The 15,664-nt window shown below is 51.8% G+C and overlaps 2 protein-coding genes across 5 annotated transcripts; one reads left to right on the forward strand and one right to left on the reverse strand.

Annotated features, from left to right (window-relative positions):
* Positions 1–524: 524 nt before the first annotated feature.
* On the forward strand, positions 525–9,708 carry SERHL2 (serine hydrolase like 2). 4 transcript variants are annotated; one of them, XM_075078708.1, is made up of 12 exons: positions 525–649; positions 2,050–2,284; positions 2,356–2,469; positions 3,564–3,605; positions 4,353–4,372; positions 4,577–4,651; positions 5,451–5,560; positions 5,833–5,912; positions 6,269–6,303; positions 7,058–7,131; positions 8,534–8,627; positions 8,931–9,708. In XM_075078708.1, exons 2-12 carry the CDS (start codon positions 2,137–2,139, stop codon positions 9,045–9,047), a joined length of 909 nt encoding a protein of 302 aa, XP_074934809.1. In that variant the 5' UTR covers positions 525–649; positions 2,050–2,136; the 3' UTR covers positions 9,048–9,708. The 4 variants fall into 4 exon arrangements, with proteins under 4 accessions (XP_074934809.1, XP_074934819.1, XP_074934801.1 ...); XM_075078700.1 differs by having other exon boundaries at positions 534–649; positions 7,055–7,131; XM_075078725.1 differs by lacking the exon at positions 525–649 and adding an exon at positions 789–1,213 and having other exon boundaries at positions 7,055–7,131.
* Positions 9,709–10,625: 917 nt separating this feature from the next.
* Positions 10,626–15,557, reverse strand: RRP7A (ribosomal RNA processing 7 homolog A). The gene is made up of 7 exons (XM_075078742.1): positions 13,941–15,557; positions 13,728–13,870; positions 13,331–13,456; positions 12,935–13,058; positions 12,196–12,293; positions 11,578–11,776; positions 10,626–11,079 (listed from the first exon to the last, which is right to left on the reverse strand). Exons 1-7 carry the CDS (start codon positions 13,990–13,992, stop codon positions 10,994–10,996), a joined length of 828 nt encoding a protein of 275 aa, XP_074934843.1. The 5' UTR covers positions 13,993–15,557; the 3' UTR covers positions 10,626–10,993.
* Positions 15,558–15,664: the final 107 nt, after the last annotated feature.

Consider the following 15,664-nt stretch of genomic DNA (forward strand, 5'->3'; position numbering starts at 1 on the left):
CCATACATCCATGACTTCGACTCCTCACAGGTCCTTATCATGCCCCGTAGGTTGACCACAGCTTCAGACCCCATGGACGTCATTAACTCCTCGTTACTCTGACAGAACACAGGTTCTGCACAAGACACTGGCTACCTCCTCACACCTCCTCCCTGCCCTGGGCACTCAGGGGAGAGCTTCCAGGAGCTGGGTCAGGCCAGGGGCTTCAAGGACTAGCTGGAGGAGGTGGAGGCTGCCATGGTTTCATCTGCTTGCACAGGGAAGAGGTTTGGGGATCTGAAGAAGGGGGCAGGCTGGGTTGGTGTGACTGGGCTTGGGGGAGGAACGAGGCCAGGAGGAAAGCAAGTAGGAGCAGTGGGGTAACCGGGAAGCGCTCCCCAGGCAGGGGAGGCCGCGTTGTTGTGCCCCCACCACCCCGTTTCCCAGTTGGACCCCCGGTGCCGTGAGGTAATGAGGAAAGACAAAGATGGCGACACTCCCACCCCATCCCTCAGGCCGTGGCGGCCCCGGGCCGGAGCGGCAGGAGGCGGAGGCCCGGAGCGCCCAGGGGAGGCGGGGAGCAGGGCGGTGCAGCCGGCCCGGCCCGCCCCGTCGCCGGGCTGCGTCCTCCTGCCGCGGCCTTGCTCTGCCGTCCCGGCCGGCCGGAGCGGTAGGAAGGGGCCGGGGCGCAGCGTGCGGACGGGCGGGGTGGAGCGGGTAGCGGGGCCGGGGCTGCCGCCAGCAGCTGCAGCGCTCCGGGGCCGCTCTCGGCGCCGGGAGGGGGCTGGTCCCCGGGCAACCATTCCCCGGCGCCGGGACCAGCTGCTCCAGGGCGCCCTGAGGCGAAGGCCCGGGTGTAGCGGCCCTTTCTGCCCGGCTAGGGAGGCCCCCACTGCCCCGGAGGCAGGGCGCGCCCGGGGCTGGGAGCCAGGCTCTGCCAGGAGCCCAGGTTGTCAGGCAGGTCTCCGAGGAAAGGGCAGGTCCAGTGAGGGCAGCCGGGGTCAGACACAGCCCCATGATCAGCAGGCAGGCCACAGACCTTGGGGCTAGGGCATTGCTGCTGGAGACCAGCAATCCTGCAGCATTGTGGGGGCTAGTCCTGGGCTGAACTTAAATAGGCTCATGGGCAGGAGGGAAAGATGTGGGGAGGCCTCAGGTCATTGGGGCCTGTAAGTGCTCTCAGGGCCCTGACAGCAGCCTCCCCTCTCAGCCCACCTCCTCACACCTGACAGAGGTATGGGCCCAGGAGGGACTTGCTGTAGAGTTATGTAATTGCTGTGGGGTTTCAGGGTGCTATTTTAGGGAGCAGAGACCTGAGACAAGTCACTGGGAAGGGGATATGGCATGAAACACTTAGGATGGGGATAGTCAGGCTGCCCATAAGGGGCCCCAGGGGTCAGAAGGGCTTGGGTGTAAAGGGGAGACATTCAAACCACCAGATCCCCAGAGGCTGGGTAGTACTGGGGGGTTCACCCAGGAGCCTGGCTCAGTGATTGCCAGGCAGATCAGCAGTGATGAGACAGGTTTGAGGTTGAAGAGGTGCCTGGCAGGTTGTGGACCTGTATCCCGGGCAGGGTCCCTGGCGCTGACAGGTGCACAGGAGGGTAGCAGCAGTGACATGCTGTGTGGCATACAGCCAGCTGCTCTCTCAAAGGTGCCGACTGGTGGTGTGAAAGAGGGGAAGCACCAAGGTAAAAGAGGAGAAGGCGCTAACAGTCTTGTACTGGAGGGAGCATCTTTATTCCCCAAATTGTTTTTTTGGTCCAGGACAGGTGCCTGGCTGACTGCAGCTAGTTGGGGGAATTCTGTGTGGTTCCCTCTTGCCAGATCTCCTGTGCCTTCTGGTTGGGTTGCAGCTGCTGCAGAGACACAGAGAGGAGGGTTTCTCCTGTGTAGGGAAAGCTTGTTTCTTCCTGGGAGCATTGCTAGTGTGTGCTGGGAGGAGGATTCCCCAAACAGGCAGACAGGGATGGCAGCTTGGGATGTTGAATGGGGAGCTATAAATCAGCAAGCTGCTAATTAAGAACATAGGAGGCTGGTGAGTTACTAAAGATCTGTATTACTTTCCAGAGCTCTGGGCCATTAACAAAATCCCTGGGACCTACTTGGAGCACGTGGCCCTCCAGGGACATCACGTGTGAGCACTCTATTTTGGGCATGTTCTCAGAGTTGAAGTTCCCTGTGCCCTGGGGTCACGTGGCAGCCAAGGCCTGGGGACCTTTGGAGGGACACCCTGTGCTGTGCTTGCATGGCTGGCTGGACAATGCCAACACCTTTGACAAGCTCATTCCACTGCTCCCCAGAGGTAGGTCTGGTTCATCAGGAGGGTTCTTGTTGTGTTGCAGGGCTGCACATCTGATACTTTCTCCTTTTCAGATTGCTATTATGTGGCAATGGATTTTTCTGGCCACGGTTTGTCATCCCACCGACCTGCAGGCTCCCCCTACCATTTTCTGGATTATGTGAGCGATGTGCGCCGGGTGGTAGCAGGTGGGTGGTTGAAGGGACCCTTGAGGGGATGTTCATGCAGGGGCTGCTATATTGCTCCTGCTCTTCAGAACAAGTAGGCAGCATTTACTCCCAGGAGAGGCATTGGTTCCCTCTGCTTCTACCCAGCCTGATGTTAGCTGGTGCTTTGTGACCACAGATTGAATAAGCATCCCTCTTTCTCACTGTTTTGCGAGAGGAAGAAACAGTAAGCCGAGGCAAGTGTTTCTACACTGAAAAGCATTAGTGGCAAAGTCATGACGCAACTAAATAGTTTTGCCAGACTGGTTTTTTGTAAGCAACCAGTGACCTCTAAACAGTTTTAGGTGTAAGTTGGAGACTCTTCTGGTCCTCCCCGATGGCAGGTTGCGGCTTGCTTTAGTACCATACAAAGAAATCTGGAAGGCAAGGTGTCTTGAGCTCCTAACAACTCCTGATCTAACTGCCCATCTGTATGCTAATCGTGCAGGAGGTTGTGGCATGTGCAGTTTTGCATCCCTCATTCGGTATACAAAGAGCCTCTAGAAGTTCTTTGTCATGCCAGAGGGTAAAACGTCTTTCAGTGAGGTATATTTCAGATGGGCAGCACTAATGAAGCAATATTTTCCCATAAGCTTCTCGGAGTGTCCTAAGGTGGGCTGAGGAGCCTGATGTGCTAAATGGTGCAGAGAGCTTTCACTTGGAATAATCATACTTTCCTCAAGGCAGTGGACCTGGCTCTGTGTCCTCATGGCTTTTGCAGAATGCCCTGCAGCGGGATACTCTGTCAAGGCCTCTCTCTTCCAGCAGATGCTGCCCAGTCAGGCTTCTTTGCTTACTGCCAGTCTTATGTCTGGCAATGAATGGGAATTTGCTGTAGTTTGCTATACAGACAGAGCTTGAGAGCTGTGTGACTTAACTACCAATGAAACGAGGTGGTGGATGCTCTTTTTCTTTAAAACTGGCCTACTTAGCCACCTCATTTCTGGATTAGGAAGCAAATTAAGCAGTGCAAAAGCCCTCTGGGGAGAAGAGACCCGTGTTGGTAGAGAAGCAGCAAGATGCTGCTGCTCTGGTTTCTAATGCAGCACTGTCTGTTTTTGTCTGTTGCCACTTAGCCTTGCAGTGGAGACGGTTCACCCTGATGGGTCACAGTATGGGTAAGTGGCTCTTGTCCTTGTAAGCTGTGAGATTCATGGAAATAAGAGTAGATAATTAATTTACAAGACATGCTGCTAGGAGCTGGGTTGGAATATTTATTATATGGTGTCAAGTATCAGGTTCCTGCTTGAGTGATTAAAAAATCTGTGCCCTTGTTTGAAATGCCTCTGCTTTCAAGACCCTATAGCACGAAGAGTGGTAACAATCGCTGTGGGCCTTTCTGCCACGCCCAGGAGGGAACAGTAATGGTCAAAGAGGGGTGGTTTATGGCCGGAGAATTTGCAGCAGGCCTCCCTGGCTGGTCCCCACAAAGCCTGGGGACAGCAGGGCATTTCTTGGTGGGTCATGATGCTTGCTGAGAGAAACCAGACTCCAGGCTCTATCCCTCTGTGCTTGGGACGTGATTGGGTTTTGCTGCAATTTGGGTTTTGCTCCCCAGAGGTGTTCTGGCCACAGCTCACAGGACCTGCACATCATATTGTTTTAACTAGTAACTCCTCCCCAGCCGTTGCTGTCTAAAAGGAAGATGGGAATGGTGCAGGAGGGGGAGTCCAGCTGGCCACTAGCCTTGCTCCCTGCCTGCATCCTGCCTGCTGGGAGAGCTTTACTCTGTAGCTGGGGCTTTGTCCCTTGGTACAACATACATTTGTGCTTCTAAGGCAGCTTCTGCCATGGGGAAGGGGAGTTTCTTTTCCTTAGGGGGGGGGTGTCTAGTGCATGACTGAGCATGCTTCTTTCCTTTGCAGGTGGGGCTGTGGCAGGAATGGTGAGTAAAGTATCCTTTCTCCGTGGGGTTTGTGATTTCTACAGCTAGAACAATAAATGGGAGAACGAAGGGACACACTGTGTGTGACTTGGATCTCAGGGGAGGAGAGGCCCTTCTCTGACCCCCTCTCCAGTATAGGAGGACAAAGACATCACTCAGTGCTCAGCTTTTCTCTTCCTCTTGTATTGTTTTTCCTCTCCTCAGTTCTGTTTCCTTTATCCTGAGATGGTGGACAAGCTGATCCTGCTGGAAAGTCTTGGCTTTCTGCTAGCTCCAGAGGTTAGATTTCATATGTCCTTCCCCTCCCTTTTCTAAATAAGAGATTTTTTTTCTTTCCCTCATTTGTTCAGGGAAAGCACTGATGTGACCAGTTCCTGGTAGGTCACGCAAGTCTCAGGGCTCTTCCTTTTGGCAGGCACAGATCTGCTCCTTGTTGCATGGACTGTGGTCCCTGCTTCAGGTGGCCCTTAGGACACACTTGGTAGAGCTCCACATCCTGCAGTCCCTTAGCACTGAAATTCACTTGTCTGTGCCATGCCCATGTCCAGGGGGAACTGGAACGTTTGTACAAGCAACTGCCAGCCAAGGTTGCCTTTTTGCCAACAGCTTGTTGGGTGACCTGGGTGCAAGATTGGTGGATTTCTTTTTCTGTTCCTGGCAGGACATAAAGCTACATTTGCAGCCTGCCATCATTGCTACCAGATGCTACCAGGGGCTTTGGTTGACAGAAGTGGGGCAGAAGCCCAGGGTCAGAGAGGCAAAAGATACCATATTTCCTTTGTTCTTTTGGAGAGTTGTCCTGAACTCAAAATTGAGGTATGAAGGGGTAGAAAAGATTGCAGGGGTAAAAAGTTACTAAGTTCTTTACAGCAGTGCTTAGCTTTCTGCTCCCACCTTACCTTTTAAGTATTGCTGTTCCCTTTTTCCCCAGAAATGGGCATTTTTAATATGATGTCCATAACTGGTACCAGTTATGAGGGATGCTGAAGGGTGAAATGCCCTCTTCTACCCTCTGTTAAGGGGTAAAACAATTCAGAAGTGAGGAGTTACTCCTGTTGCCTGCGACTCTTTATTTCAGGACACTGATGCATGGCTGAAATCAAAACGGATGGTGATTGACAGATTACTGAGCCTAGAGGCAAAGCAACAAACTCCCAAAGCACGGAGCCCCAAAGCAGCATTGCAGAGGTGGGTTCCCACCTGTCCTCTTCATTTGCTGCCTGCTCTCACCTTGGACAGAGTTACAGCTCCATGAACGAGAAAGTGAAACTGTCCCTGCGCTTCCTCTTTCAAGTCCTCTGGAATCTCAACAAGACCTTTTGCTTCTGCTGCCAGAAGCTGCTGCTTCTTTCTGCTCTTTTCTGAAGCAGCCTGAGAGCTCGCTGTCACCTTGTCATGCCATTTTCACTTTGCTTCCTCCCTTTTCCAGCAGAACAATCTCTCTGCCATGTCTCCCCCAGGCTCTTGGAAGCAAACACACATCTGACAGCAGAGGGTGGGGCAATCCTACTGCAGCGAGGAGCGACTGAGACACCCGCTGGTAAGGGGCTGCTTGGAGACAGGGCTCATCGCAGTGCTGGGCCAATGCTGTGTGCGGGAAGGGAGTGGTGCCAACTGCCATTGTCTTCCACAGGGTACAGGGTGCCCTCACTAGAAGTTTACACAGCCTGAATGGGAGCAATTAAGTCTGGAGGCAGAGCTGTCCGTTCCCAGCAACTGGGATTGGTGCTCGAGTCCTAGAATGGCTACAGAAAAAAAAAGTCCAAAAAAAGGGAAAATCCAAACTAATCCTATTTCTCTTATCTCAAAGTCTTGGGCATACTCCAAAGGTGAGGAGGGGAGCAACTCGTGCTCCTGTGAGACATGAAAACTTTCTCGGTTTTTTTTTCATTCCAGGGCTGGTGTATAACAGAGACATGAGAGTCCATACGGTGAGCATTGCTCTTCTGACATGCCCTCTGCTGCTCCTGAGCTTACAGAACTCTGAGATAGTGGAGACCCGCTCACTGCACCCAGGCCCTGCCTCCACCCAACTGTTTACTTTTTGCTTCCCTAATTCCCACATCTCTTTTAAATGCTGCTGTTAAAAGAGCCTGCACTCAATCATTAACTGACTCAGCTTACAGGGTCACTGGAAAATGTTACAGATTTTTTTAGCAGTTCCTCTGCCCCAGGGCCTCCTGGCTGCATTTTCCTGCCGTTATAACTCTTCAGGCAGCAGATGGATGGATGCTTTCGATCAGCTTCTTTATCAGGTCACCCATATAAGAAGGGGCAAGAGGGTGGAGCGAAGGCCTCACATTTGCTATTCTGACAGCTTTGTGCCATTTCTGAGCAAGTAGGGCCTCCTCTACCTGCACCAGAGCCAGAGTATTGTACTGTCTCCTTTTTAGTAAAAGGACTTTTAAAGCTTTTCTCTGCTATGAGATCATTCCCATATGTGCTGCATCCCAGCAGGCAGCATTGTTGGCAGCCCTGAAACGCAGCTGGACAGAAGGAGCCTCTGCAGAGCCAGCTACTCTTGTGCGCAGCCTGGCTGCCTGTCATGTCCCAGCACAACAGCTTTGGGGCCACAGCCACTTCTGCCTTCAGAGCTGCTAGTGCAGCAGAGGTCAGGGACACCCTCTGCCCCCCAGCTGCTGTCTCTGACCTTTGCTGCTCTCTCTGTCTTTGCACCTGCAGCAGAATCGAGAGTCCTTCACAGTGGAGCAGTGTGTGAAGCTCCTGCTGAAGATTCAGGACCGTGTTCTCATCATTGTGTGAGTGAGGCGTAAGCCAAACCAATATTTGCTGCCTCCCTACAGCCCTGGGTGGAAGGGATGAAGGTTAGAAAGGAGACCTCTGCTACCCCCTCCTCTGCAGCAGCCACCCAGACCTTTGGGCCAGCCTCATGTGTGAGAAGTAGTTCCTAGTTCCCCACCACTACCCTGGGCTGGGAGGCTCCTGGAGCAGGCAGAGAGCAGCCAGCATATCCTCCTCCCAGCCTGGCCCTACATTTTCAGGCTGGGCCTCCCCGGTGTAAGACCGACCAAAGAAATGCCAGACCTGCTCTGTCTTCCCCACGCTCATGCCCTCACACTGCCATCCCACAACTTTCTGTCCCTTGGTGCTACAGCAAGGGACCATCCTGGCAAACACACTGCCCTCCACAGCCCCACTCCCTCTTGCTTTCTGCCTGGCCTGACTCTTCACCCTCAGTCACAGCAACCCCCCTGCCCCCGTCCCCAAAACCTCTTCCCTGAGCAAGCAGGTGAAACCACAGCAGCCTCCACCTCCTCCAGCTGGTCCTGGAGCCCCTGGCCTGACCCAGCTCCTGCAAGCTCTCCCCTGTGGTGCCCAGGGCAGGGAGGAGCTATGGGGAGACAGCCAGTGGCTTGCAGAGCCCCACAAGATGTTAAGCTGTTCAGGTGGGTCACTGGTTCTGTCAGTCCTCTGCATTTTTCCCCTTCTCCTTGGAGGGCAAGATGTGCAGGGCTCTAGCTACCCTGGCCTGTTTGGTGCTGTTAAAAGACTCTCTAGGAAATGAGAAGTGCTAGAAGTTGAGAAATGAGGGACAGTTTTGGCTTCATAAGAGCCTAAGGAGCTTCCTGCTTGCCTGGAAATGCAACATCATGGTGAGGATAAGTTCTCTAGGCTGTACAGAGTACATCCCTTCAGGGTGTCACCTTGTCCCATCACCTGCATCACAGTAGGACAGAGTATGATATTAACTCTGCAGGAGGCCGCTAATGCTACCAGGAAGACTGCCCTGCTACTTCTCTCTCCAATCAGGGAGCATGGAGTGGGGAAAGGGGAAATGTAGAAGCTGACTGGAAGGAAAATAGTTAAGAGCAGAAGACAGGGTGGGGGCAGGGAATGATGCACTCAGACCAGTTAAAGAGCCATGCCTAGGGTGATACTATTTAGCCAGTCTCTACTCTGATACTACTAGCCAATTACCCAAGGTGTTAAACAGTTTTATAGGAAATAGCTGCTTAAGCCAAGCTGTGCATGGTAGTCAGAGGAGCACTGCACAAGTCTGTAACCCTGCTGTTTGCAAGCAGCCTGGAAAGAGCAGTTGGGTCTGTCACCCAAGTCCTGGGGACACTCCTCCTGCCCAGGACAGCAAAGACAAATGGAGGCATGCTCCATGCTGTACTGAGCCTTGCTGTTGCTTTTCAGAGCACAAGATGGACTCTTGGTACTGCACAAGCTAGACAGCAGAAATTACTTTGTGAAAGCCCTACGGGAGGCGTTCGAGTCTACCCTCAAAGAGGTGAGAGCAAACTCCATCCTTGCATCTCCACTCTCTGCAACACCAATGTGGGAACAGCAGCTAGGAAGCAAGATGCTCACCCCACTAGGTGATTTGTCCTGAATGGCACAGTTCTCCCATGGGGGGGAAGCCAACTTTGCCCCTGCTGCTGAAGTCCCAGTACTGCCCTCTGGACCCAGCTATTCCCTAGCACTGCCATCCCTGTCCTGCCTCCCCCGGCACTGGCAAGTGCCACACAGCAAGCACAGCTTGCCTGAGGGAACACTTTCCTGGTCTGTATTTTCTTGTGTCCTCTCCCTCCAGCACATCCAGCTAGTAGAGGTGCCTGGGAGTCATTTTGTGCACCTGAACAAGCCTGAGGTGGTGTCTGGGTTCATCAGCGACTTCCTGACAGCACAGAATGCCAGAGCCAGGCTCTAGGAAGAAGGATCACTGCTGCAGCAGTCCAGGAGAACAGAACCATTCCTACCTCACATCCAACATCAGTTTCACAATATTCTTTCCTAAGCTTAGCTCACTGCAGGGTGGAAGCAGGTCTGCTGGGGTTCCCTGGAGGAGTGCTGCACAAAGCATCTCAGTTGTCAGAGGGAAAAGGAATCCTTGCTCCACTTCCAGCTCTGTGAGAACAGGTAGAGGCCCAGAGAGGCCTTCTCCTTGCTTGCTCCTAACCTGCACCCTGAAATGGAGCAGGAATACAGGCAGAGGTACCCTCTGTGGGAGCAGCAGCACCAGATGTAGCATGAAGAGGTAGGTGGCTCACCTTGCTTCCTCCCTGAAGATGGTGTCACTAGTCTCCTCCCAGGGTTAGACCTACTGAAAAAAAATAGAAAGTGTTCTGCTTCTCTGCTTACTTCCATGGGTACCTGAGTTCAGAGGGCCTCAGTGTCCCTGTTGTACTGAGACTTGCTGCTTGTTTAAAAATCAGCTTAAATAAGAGCTCACCTGGGCACAGAAAGCCATTTCAATGAGCTCCTAGGGAATGAGTCACTAATCCTTTAGCTGAGCAGCTGGGAGAACTAATAATAATGGAAAAGTTGGCAGAGATTAGTTCTGTCTTTCTAAATAAAGATTCATCTCACAATGTTAATTGTCTTTTTGACTGTACAGAAGAGTGAACCTCCTTTCTTTTGGGATGCTCACCCAAGCAGCTAAAACACCAATCTTAGGAGGCAGTGATTTTTACATGCATTCTGCTTTAGATACGGCATATTAAAGATCCATCTGCCTCCTAGTTAAACTGATGCGAAAAGCCAGCTGAAGCAAGCAGGCCTGGCAGTCTCCCCATGCAACAGAAGCTGCATTTGCAGTGGGTTTTCCTGGGGAGAGTAAATCCATTTTAACCCAGCTCAGTGGAATTTACAAGCATTTCCACCTTACACTCATGGTCACACCCATATCATTATAGGTAATAAACTAAGTGTATAAAAGCCTGGGTGGGGGTGGGGTTGCAGCCCCTTTCTGATCAGAGTGCACTGGGGTAAGCAATCATTACATCCGAAGATGCACAAATGTTATATGGGCAGTACAAAAGCACTGCCCTGCAGCTAGCTGATTGTGCCTGTTGCCATCCTGACCTGCTGACAGGTTAAGTGGAAAGGGCCTTGGTGAGAGTCTGGTTTCCCCCTCCAAAGCCAGGCTCCCATTTCACCTTGTTCTAGTGATGGTACTGAACAGAAGTTCCCCATGCCCATGCTAGACACAGCTGTAGAGCTCCAGGCACAGCTGGAAGGCTGGGCATCTCAACACCTGCCTGAGCACGAGCTGCCTGGGAGGGAGATGCCAAGGGAAGGGGTAGGGCTCTGTACCATACCACTGATGTTTGCTTGTGACAACAGGTCTGGGAACTTCCCAGTTGGGCTTTTCCCAAAGTCACTTCCCTTCTCTTCTTACCCTTCACGCTAACATGTGCAAAGGAGCACCAGCATACAAGCCGTGACTAATTGCCACCCCAGCACATAAGAAGCTGCCCCCCATAGTGGAGAGAGAGGCATTCCCACGTTCTGAGAACATAGCAGCAGTTTATTTACAGTTCTTCAGCCATTCCCTGCCCCTGCAGAGGCTGTGCTAGGTCAATCCCAGCTCTCACCAAGCTTCAGGAGGGCCTTAGGTGGCAGGGAGATACAGGCTGTCACAGGAAGTGCCTCAGACCCTTGACCTGAGCACCCTGGGAAGTGGTGCTGCAGGGCCAAATGATGGCTGGGAGAGCAGGATACTGGTGCTAGTGAAGGAAACTCCCCCCTCCAGTGGTAGCTGCTGGGATCTCCCGTTTCAGATCCAAGGGCAAGGACAACCTGAAGCTGCCTCAGATCCTTGAAATCCTTTGGCACATAGAGTCCACAGACATCCGAGGAATAGCTCAGCACAGCTTAGTATGGCCGAAACTTGCGCTGGGCTCGCATCAGTGCGATTCTCTGCTTGTCCTCCTCAAATTTCTTTCTCAACTGGGCGATATCTGAAAGAGGCAAGAGAAAGAGGACCGGTCACATGGGAGCAGCAGATCTCCCTCTCCTGGGGAGCTTCACTTCCACATACCAGGAAGGGCTCACTCCTGACACCCGCAGACACACACTGCCAGAGCAGGTTCTTTTGCGCCCAGGCTGAGTGCCAAGCTGGGGCTCTGGCTGTTCACCTCCGGCAGTGCTGCAGCTCCCTCTTGGGGAGGAAACAGGCTAGTTTTCTCTTTCAGTTGCTGCCTTTGTGCAGACTGAAGAAATATCTGTTGGAAAGCCATGACCTGTGCACTCTCCCACAAAATATTCCAGCAGTCCTTGCTAGGATATGTGGTGGCACTGGGCCCCCAGTCACTGGCAAGGCCGTTCACCCAACCACCCAGCCAACCGTTCACCTGCAGCTGGACACAGGCTCCTATGAAGGAAAAAGGATGCTCTTGGGGCCACAGTGTGATAGACAAGAGACACAGGCAAGGGTAGGGGGAGACTCGGACACTCACGCTCTCTCTTTGTCTCACGATGCTGCCAGGCATAGAAGTTGAGCAGCTCTTTGCGGGCCCTTTTCTGCTTTTCCCTCGCCAGCACCCGCAGGTTGGCAGCCTCTGTCCGGGGCAGGCCGGGCTTCCGGCCTTTCCGTGTTACCTTCACCCAGCCCTCCTCATCTGGAACGCCCTCCTCCTGGGCTGCTTTGGCTTCTTCCTGTAAAGACAGGAGGGTGAGGCAGCTCAGTGCAGATGGGCTGCCAGCCAGCCTGGTGCATGGCTCTCCCACAACCCACCTTGCACCCATGCAAAGCTACAGCTCCTGCTTCTGCACAAGATTTGAAGGAAGGCGTGGGACCCATGGCACAGGTATTCAACTGTCAGTCACAACACTGCACACCAGCCAGGACCCAATTTATTTGTGGATACCTGTTGTAAGCCCTGGGTGGAAGGGTCAGGTGTTGGGGACCAAACCAGAGCCTGACTGCCCACCAGCAACTGGGAGTAAAACAACCCTGCCACCCAGTGTGCTTCACTCTGCCCTTTCCACTGGGGCCAGGTCACCGAAAGATCTTTCTTCCCTTCTTCTCCCCAAACAAACTGCTTAGCTGGGTTCCCTCCCCAGCCTGGACTCACCTCTGCTATCTTTTTGTCATAGTCTTGCATGTAGGTGTCCACCTCAGCCTTCAGCTCCTCCTGATCCACGACTGAGGCTGCATAGTTGGCAATCCACTCTGAGACAGAGAGGGCTGAAGTCAGCAGTAGCCTCTGTTAGAAGCAAGCCCTAGTGTGATACCTCTGAGCAGCTCTAGAGAGAACTGCTGTGGGGAAGGACACACTGTTCCCATTCCTGTTCAGCCTCCCCACTGCCACAGCTCAACCAACTTGCAGCAAAGGCCACAGTCAGTAAGTGATGGGAAGAGCTTGCAGCTTTCCCAAGCAGCAGTGGGCTAGACATAAGCCCAAGAGGTATAATGTTCAGGGCTGTGTTCCTGTCGAGGGGTCACATCTGAAGTGGTGTCATCTTCACAGACACCTGGTGCCTCTTATTGAGTCTGGATTCCATTTTGAGGGCAAGTGACAGCCAGTTTCTCTGAATCTATGTGATACTGAAAAGACATTGGGAAAAACTGCCCTTCATTGTACCAAGTGATCCCATTCTCCCATAGCGTCACTGGTCCAGACTACAACATCCAGGACAACAAGACTCCTACCTTGTTAAAAATAAAAGCAGGACAATGAAACACTGGATGTCTCCTGGCTCAGTACAAAATGGTGAGAATTAACCTGGGATATGCAGGGTAGGATTCAGTGAGGAAGGGGTATGGTTTTTCCCTGGCACTAGCTAGCAGGAAGATAGCTAGGGCTGACTTACTGCTAATGCCGGTTTTCACAGGGTGACTCTCTGTGGATATCAGCAAGGGACCTTCCCGCGACAGGGCCTTGGCTGCCTGGACAGCAGCTGGTTTCCTGAACACTATGTATGCTACTTGAAATCCCTAAAAGAAAAAGACACCTAGGCCAGTCAGATACACCAGGGAAACCAGCAATGCAGCAAGGAGCTGCAGTACAAATAAAATAAAAGTCAAACCACAAGTTACAGTGAGATAACAAAAAAAGATAACGTACACTTAGGTAGGTGATCATGTCACCCAATGACCCCAAATGGTTTCCAAGTCTCACGTTCCAAGTAGTACCGTCCAGTGCCTGCGACCTTTTCCCATTCTGACCACTAAAACATGAGTATTCCCCCCCTCAACCCGAGCTTTACCGTTACAGGTTTGCGGTTGAAGAATTTGGACGTAAGTTTTTCTTTTTTCTCTCCTGGCCCTGGCTTCTCACAGAGGTCCACAGACTGGACATGGCCGCAGCGGGCGAACAGCCTAGACAGAGAGTCCTTGACGCGGAAAATAAAAGCGAATAAACGGTAGAGGAAAGCAGGAGTAACTTCTCTCCCCGCCCTCTCATGCAGGGCCTACAGAACGCACCGGGAGGCTCTCCGGCACGACCCCGGCCTCTTGCCCACATCCACCCCGAGGCACGCGTGGCTCCTCCGCCCACCGCCCCGCGCTGCCGAGGCGATGCCCCCGGCCTCCCGCCGCCCGGCCGAGCCCCGCGCCCGTGAGACACCCCGAACCCCTCCCGCGGCCCGCCCCAGCCCCACTCACCGGGCTGCAGTACGGCGGGACGTTGAGGACGAAGAGTGTGCGGCGAGGCGGGTGCGTGGTGCCGGCCCCTTCCCGCACCTGGTGCTCCTTCACCAAAAGACAGTGGGGCGAGCGCTGCCGCTCTCCGAACTTCACCGCCAGAGCTGCGGACGACGCACCGGTTAAAGACCCTGCTGCTGCCCCGACCCCAGCTCCCCCGCGTCCCCTCCTCACCCGTGTAGCCCGCCGGTGCCGCTCCGACCACACGCTCCTCGGCGGCCGCCATCTTAGCGCGGCGGGAAGCGGCGGGGCGCAGGGGCCGCCGGGAGTTGTAGTTCCCCGCGGCAGCGCCGCGCTGCTAATGGCGGCGGCCGCGGCTCCCTCAGCCGCCCCGTCGTGGAGTGTTAACAAAAACGTTTCCCCATCCAGAGCATCTTACAGGATGCTCTGTAAGAAAGCTGATTACACACCATAATTTCGCGTAACAGTTCTGAAAATGAACACCTGAACAGTGTAAAAACACAGACAGTGTGCCCAATCCTAGAGAGGCAAATAAAAGAAGAAATAAATCTGAAGAGATACGGAAAAACATTCACAAGACGACTAAAAGAACAGCTGCTTTTAAAGGCTCTTGTTAATCATGAAAAACAAACAAACAAACAAAAAAAAGAGACCTTTACAGAGGAGCTTGTATTTATGACTGAATGGAAGACAGGACCACTTCAAAATAAAGATACTGAAGCAAGACAGATGTACCAGGTGAAAAAATGTCAGCAGAAGTAAGAAATAACATGGAGAGTTGACTCACCAAACAAATATCCAAGTTAATCAACATTATCAGAAAAAAATGGTACATGCAAAAGCCATGAAAATATACCAGACAAACTTGCAAACTCTGGCATCACTTCAGAAGTCAGAAACACTATTACAAATTACCTACCACCTGTCCTGGCCAGCCATATTGAATTACTTCAAATCAGTCAATGTTTCATATGTGAGTTTATAATCTTTAGCAGCCCAGAATAAACTGAACAAAAATATATAACCAAGCTGCATGAGGGCAAATGTGCACAGCTCTGAGGTCAGAAGGTTGTAGGTGAGCTCAGTGGAATGAAAACAGATTATCACAATTGTAGGTCAGCCAGCAGAAACTGGAGAGCTGCAAGGTGAACTGCTTGAAAAGGACCAGGAATAACTGGTTACTCTTCTTTCACTGCCCAACAGGAGAAACCACACTATGAAATATTAAAAGACCAAAATAACTTTAGAGAGCTGAGAACAGGAAGAACAATGCATGCCAAAACACTGTGATATGACAAATCATGGAGCGATATTTAGATAATCATTGACTTCACCAATTAAAAAAAATACTGCCATAGATGACAGAGCTAGAGAACAGAACAGTAGCTCTTCCAAGGAAGTATGTTAATGTTATCACATAATTTCTCAGGTAACCTACACAAAATGCAATTTTACAGCAAGTTTCAAAGTGCATCTTGCTATATGGCTTTTAGAATGGACATGAATCTATTAATAAAAAAATGTTTGAATCTTCCCATTCTTTCACAAGAGACAAGATATACACTTCAGAATACATGTCTTCACATTTGCATAGCTTTCTATCTAGCTGATATTAAAAGTACCCTACTTCACCTAGAACAGGTACCCTAATTTCAGAGCTATATTTTTTAAATAAAATTACTTTTTAAATTACTAGGCTGCCAATAAAAGTCTGTTCTTTTCTGTGACAACAGAATTGGAACTAGGTAGGGACACAAACTGCTCCCACTTCATAGCAAAAATCAGCTACTAATTTCAATGACTGAGATGAAAAGGCTTATGAGTACTAATTTTCTCATCCATATACTCCTCTTGCTCTTCATCACATTATCAGTTTTGAAGTTTCTATATTCTTCTAAAAACCCAATTGATTCAATGCTGGAACAACTCCACCTATC

This window comes from Phalacrocorax aristotelis, chromosome 1, assembly GCF_949628215.1.
Source record: "Phalacrocorax aristotelis chromosome 1, bGulAri2.1, whole genome shotgun sequence".
NCBI lineage: Eukaryota > Metazoa > Chordata > Aves > Suliformes > Phalacrocoracidae > Phalacrocorax > Phalacrocorax aristotelis.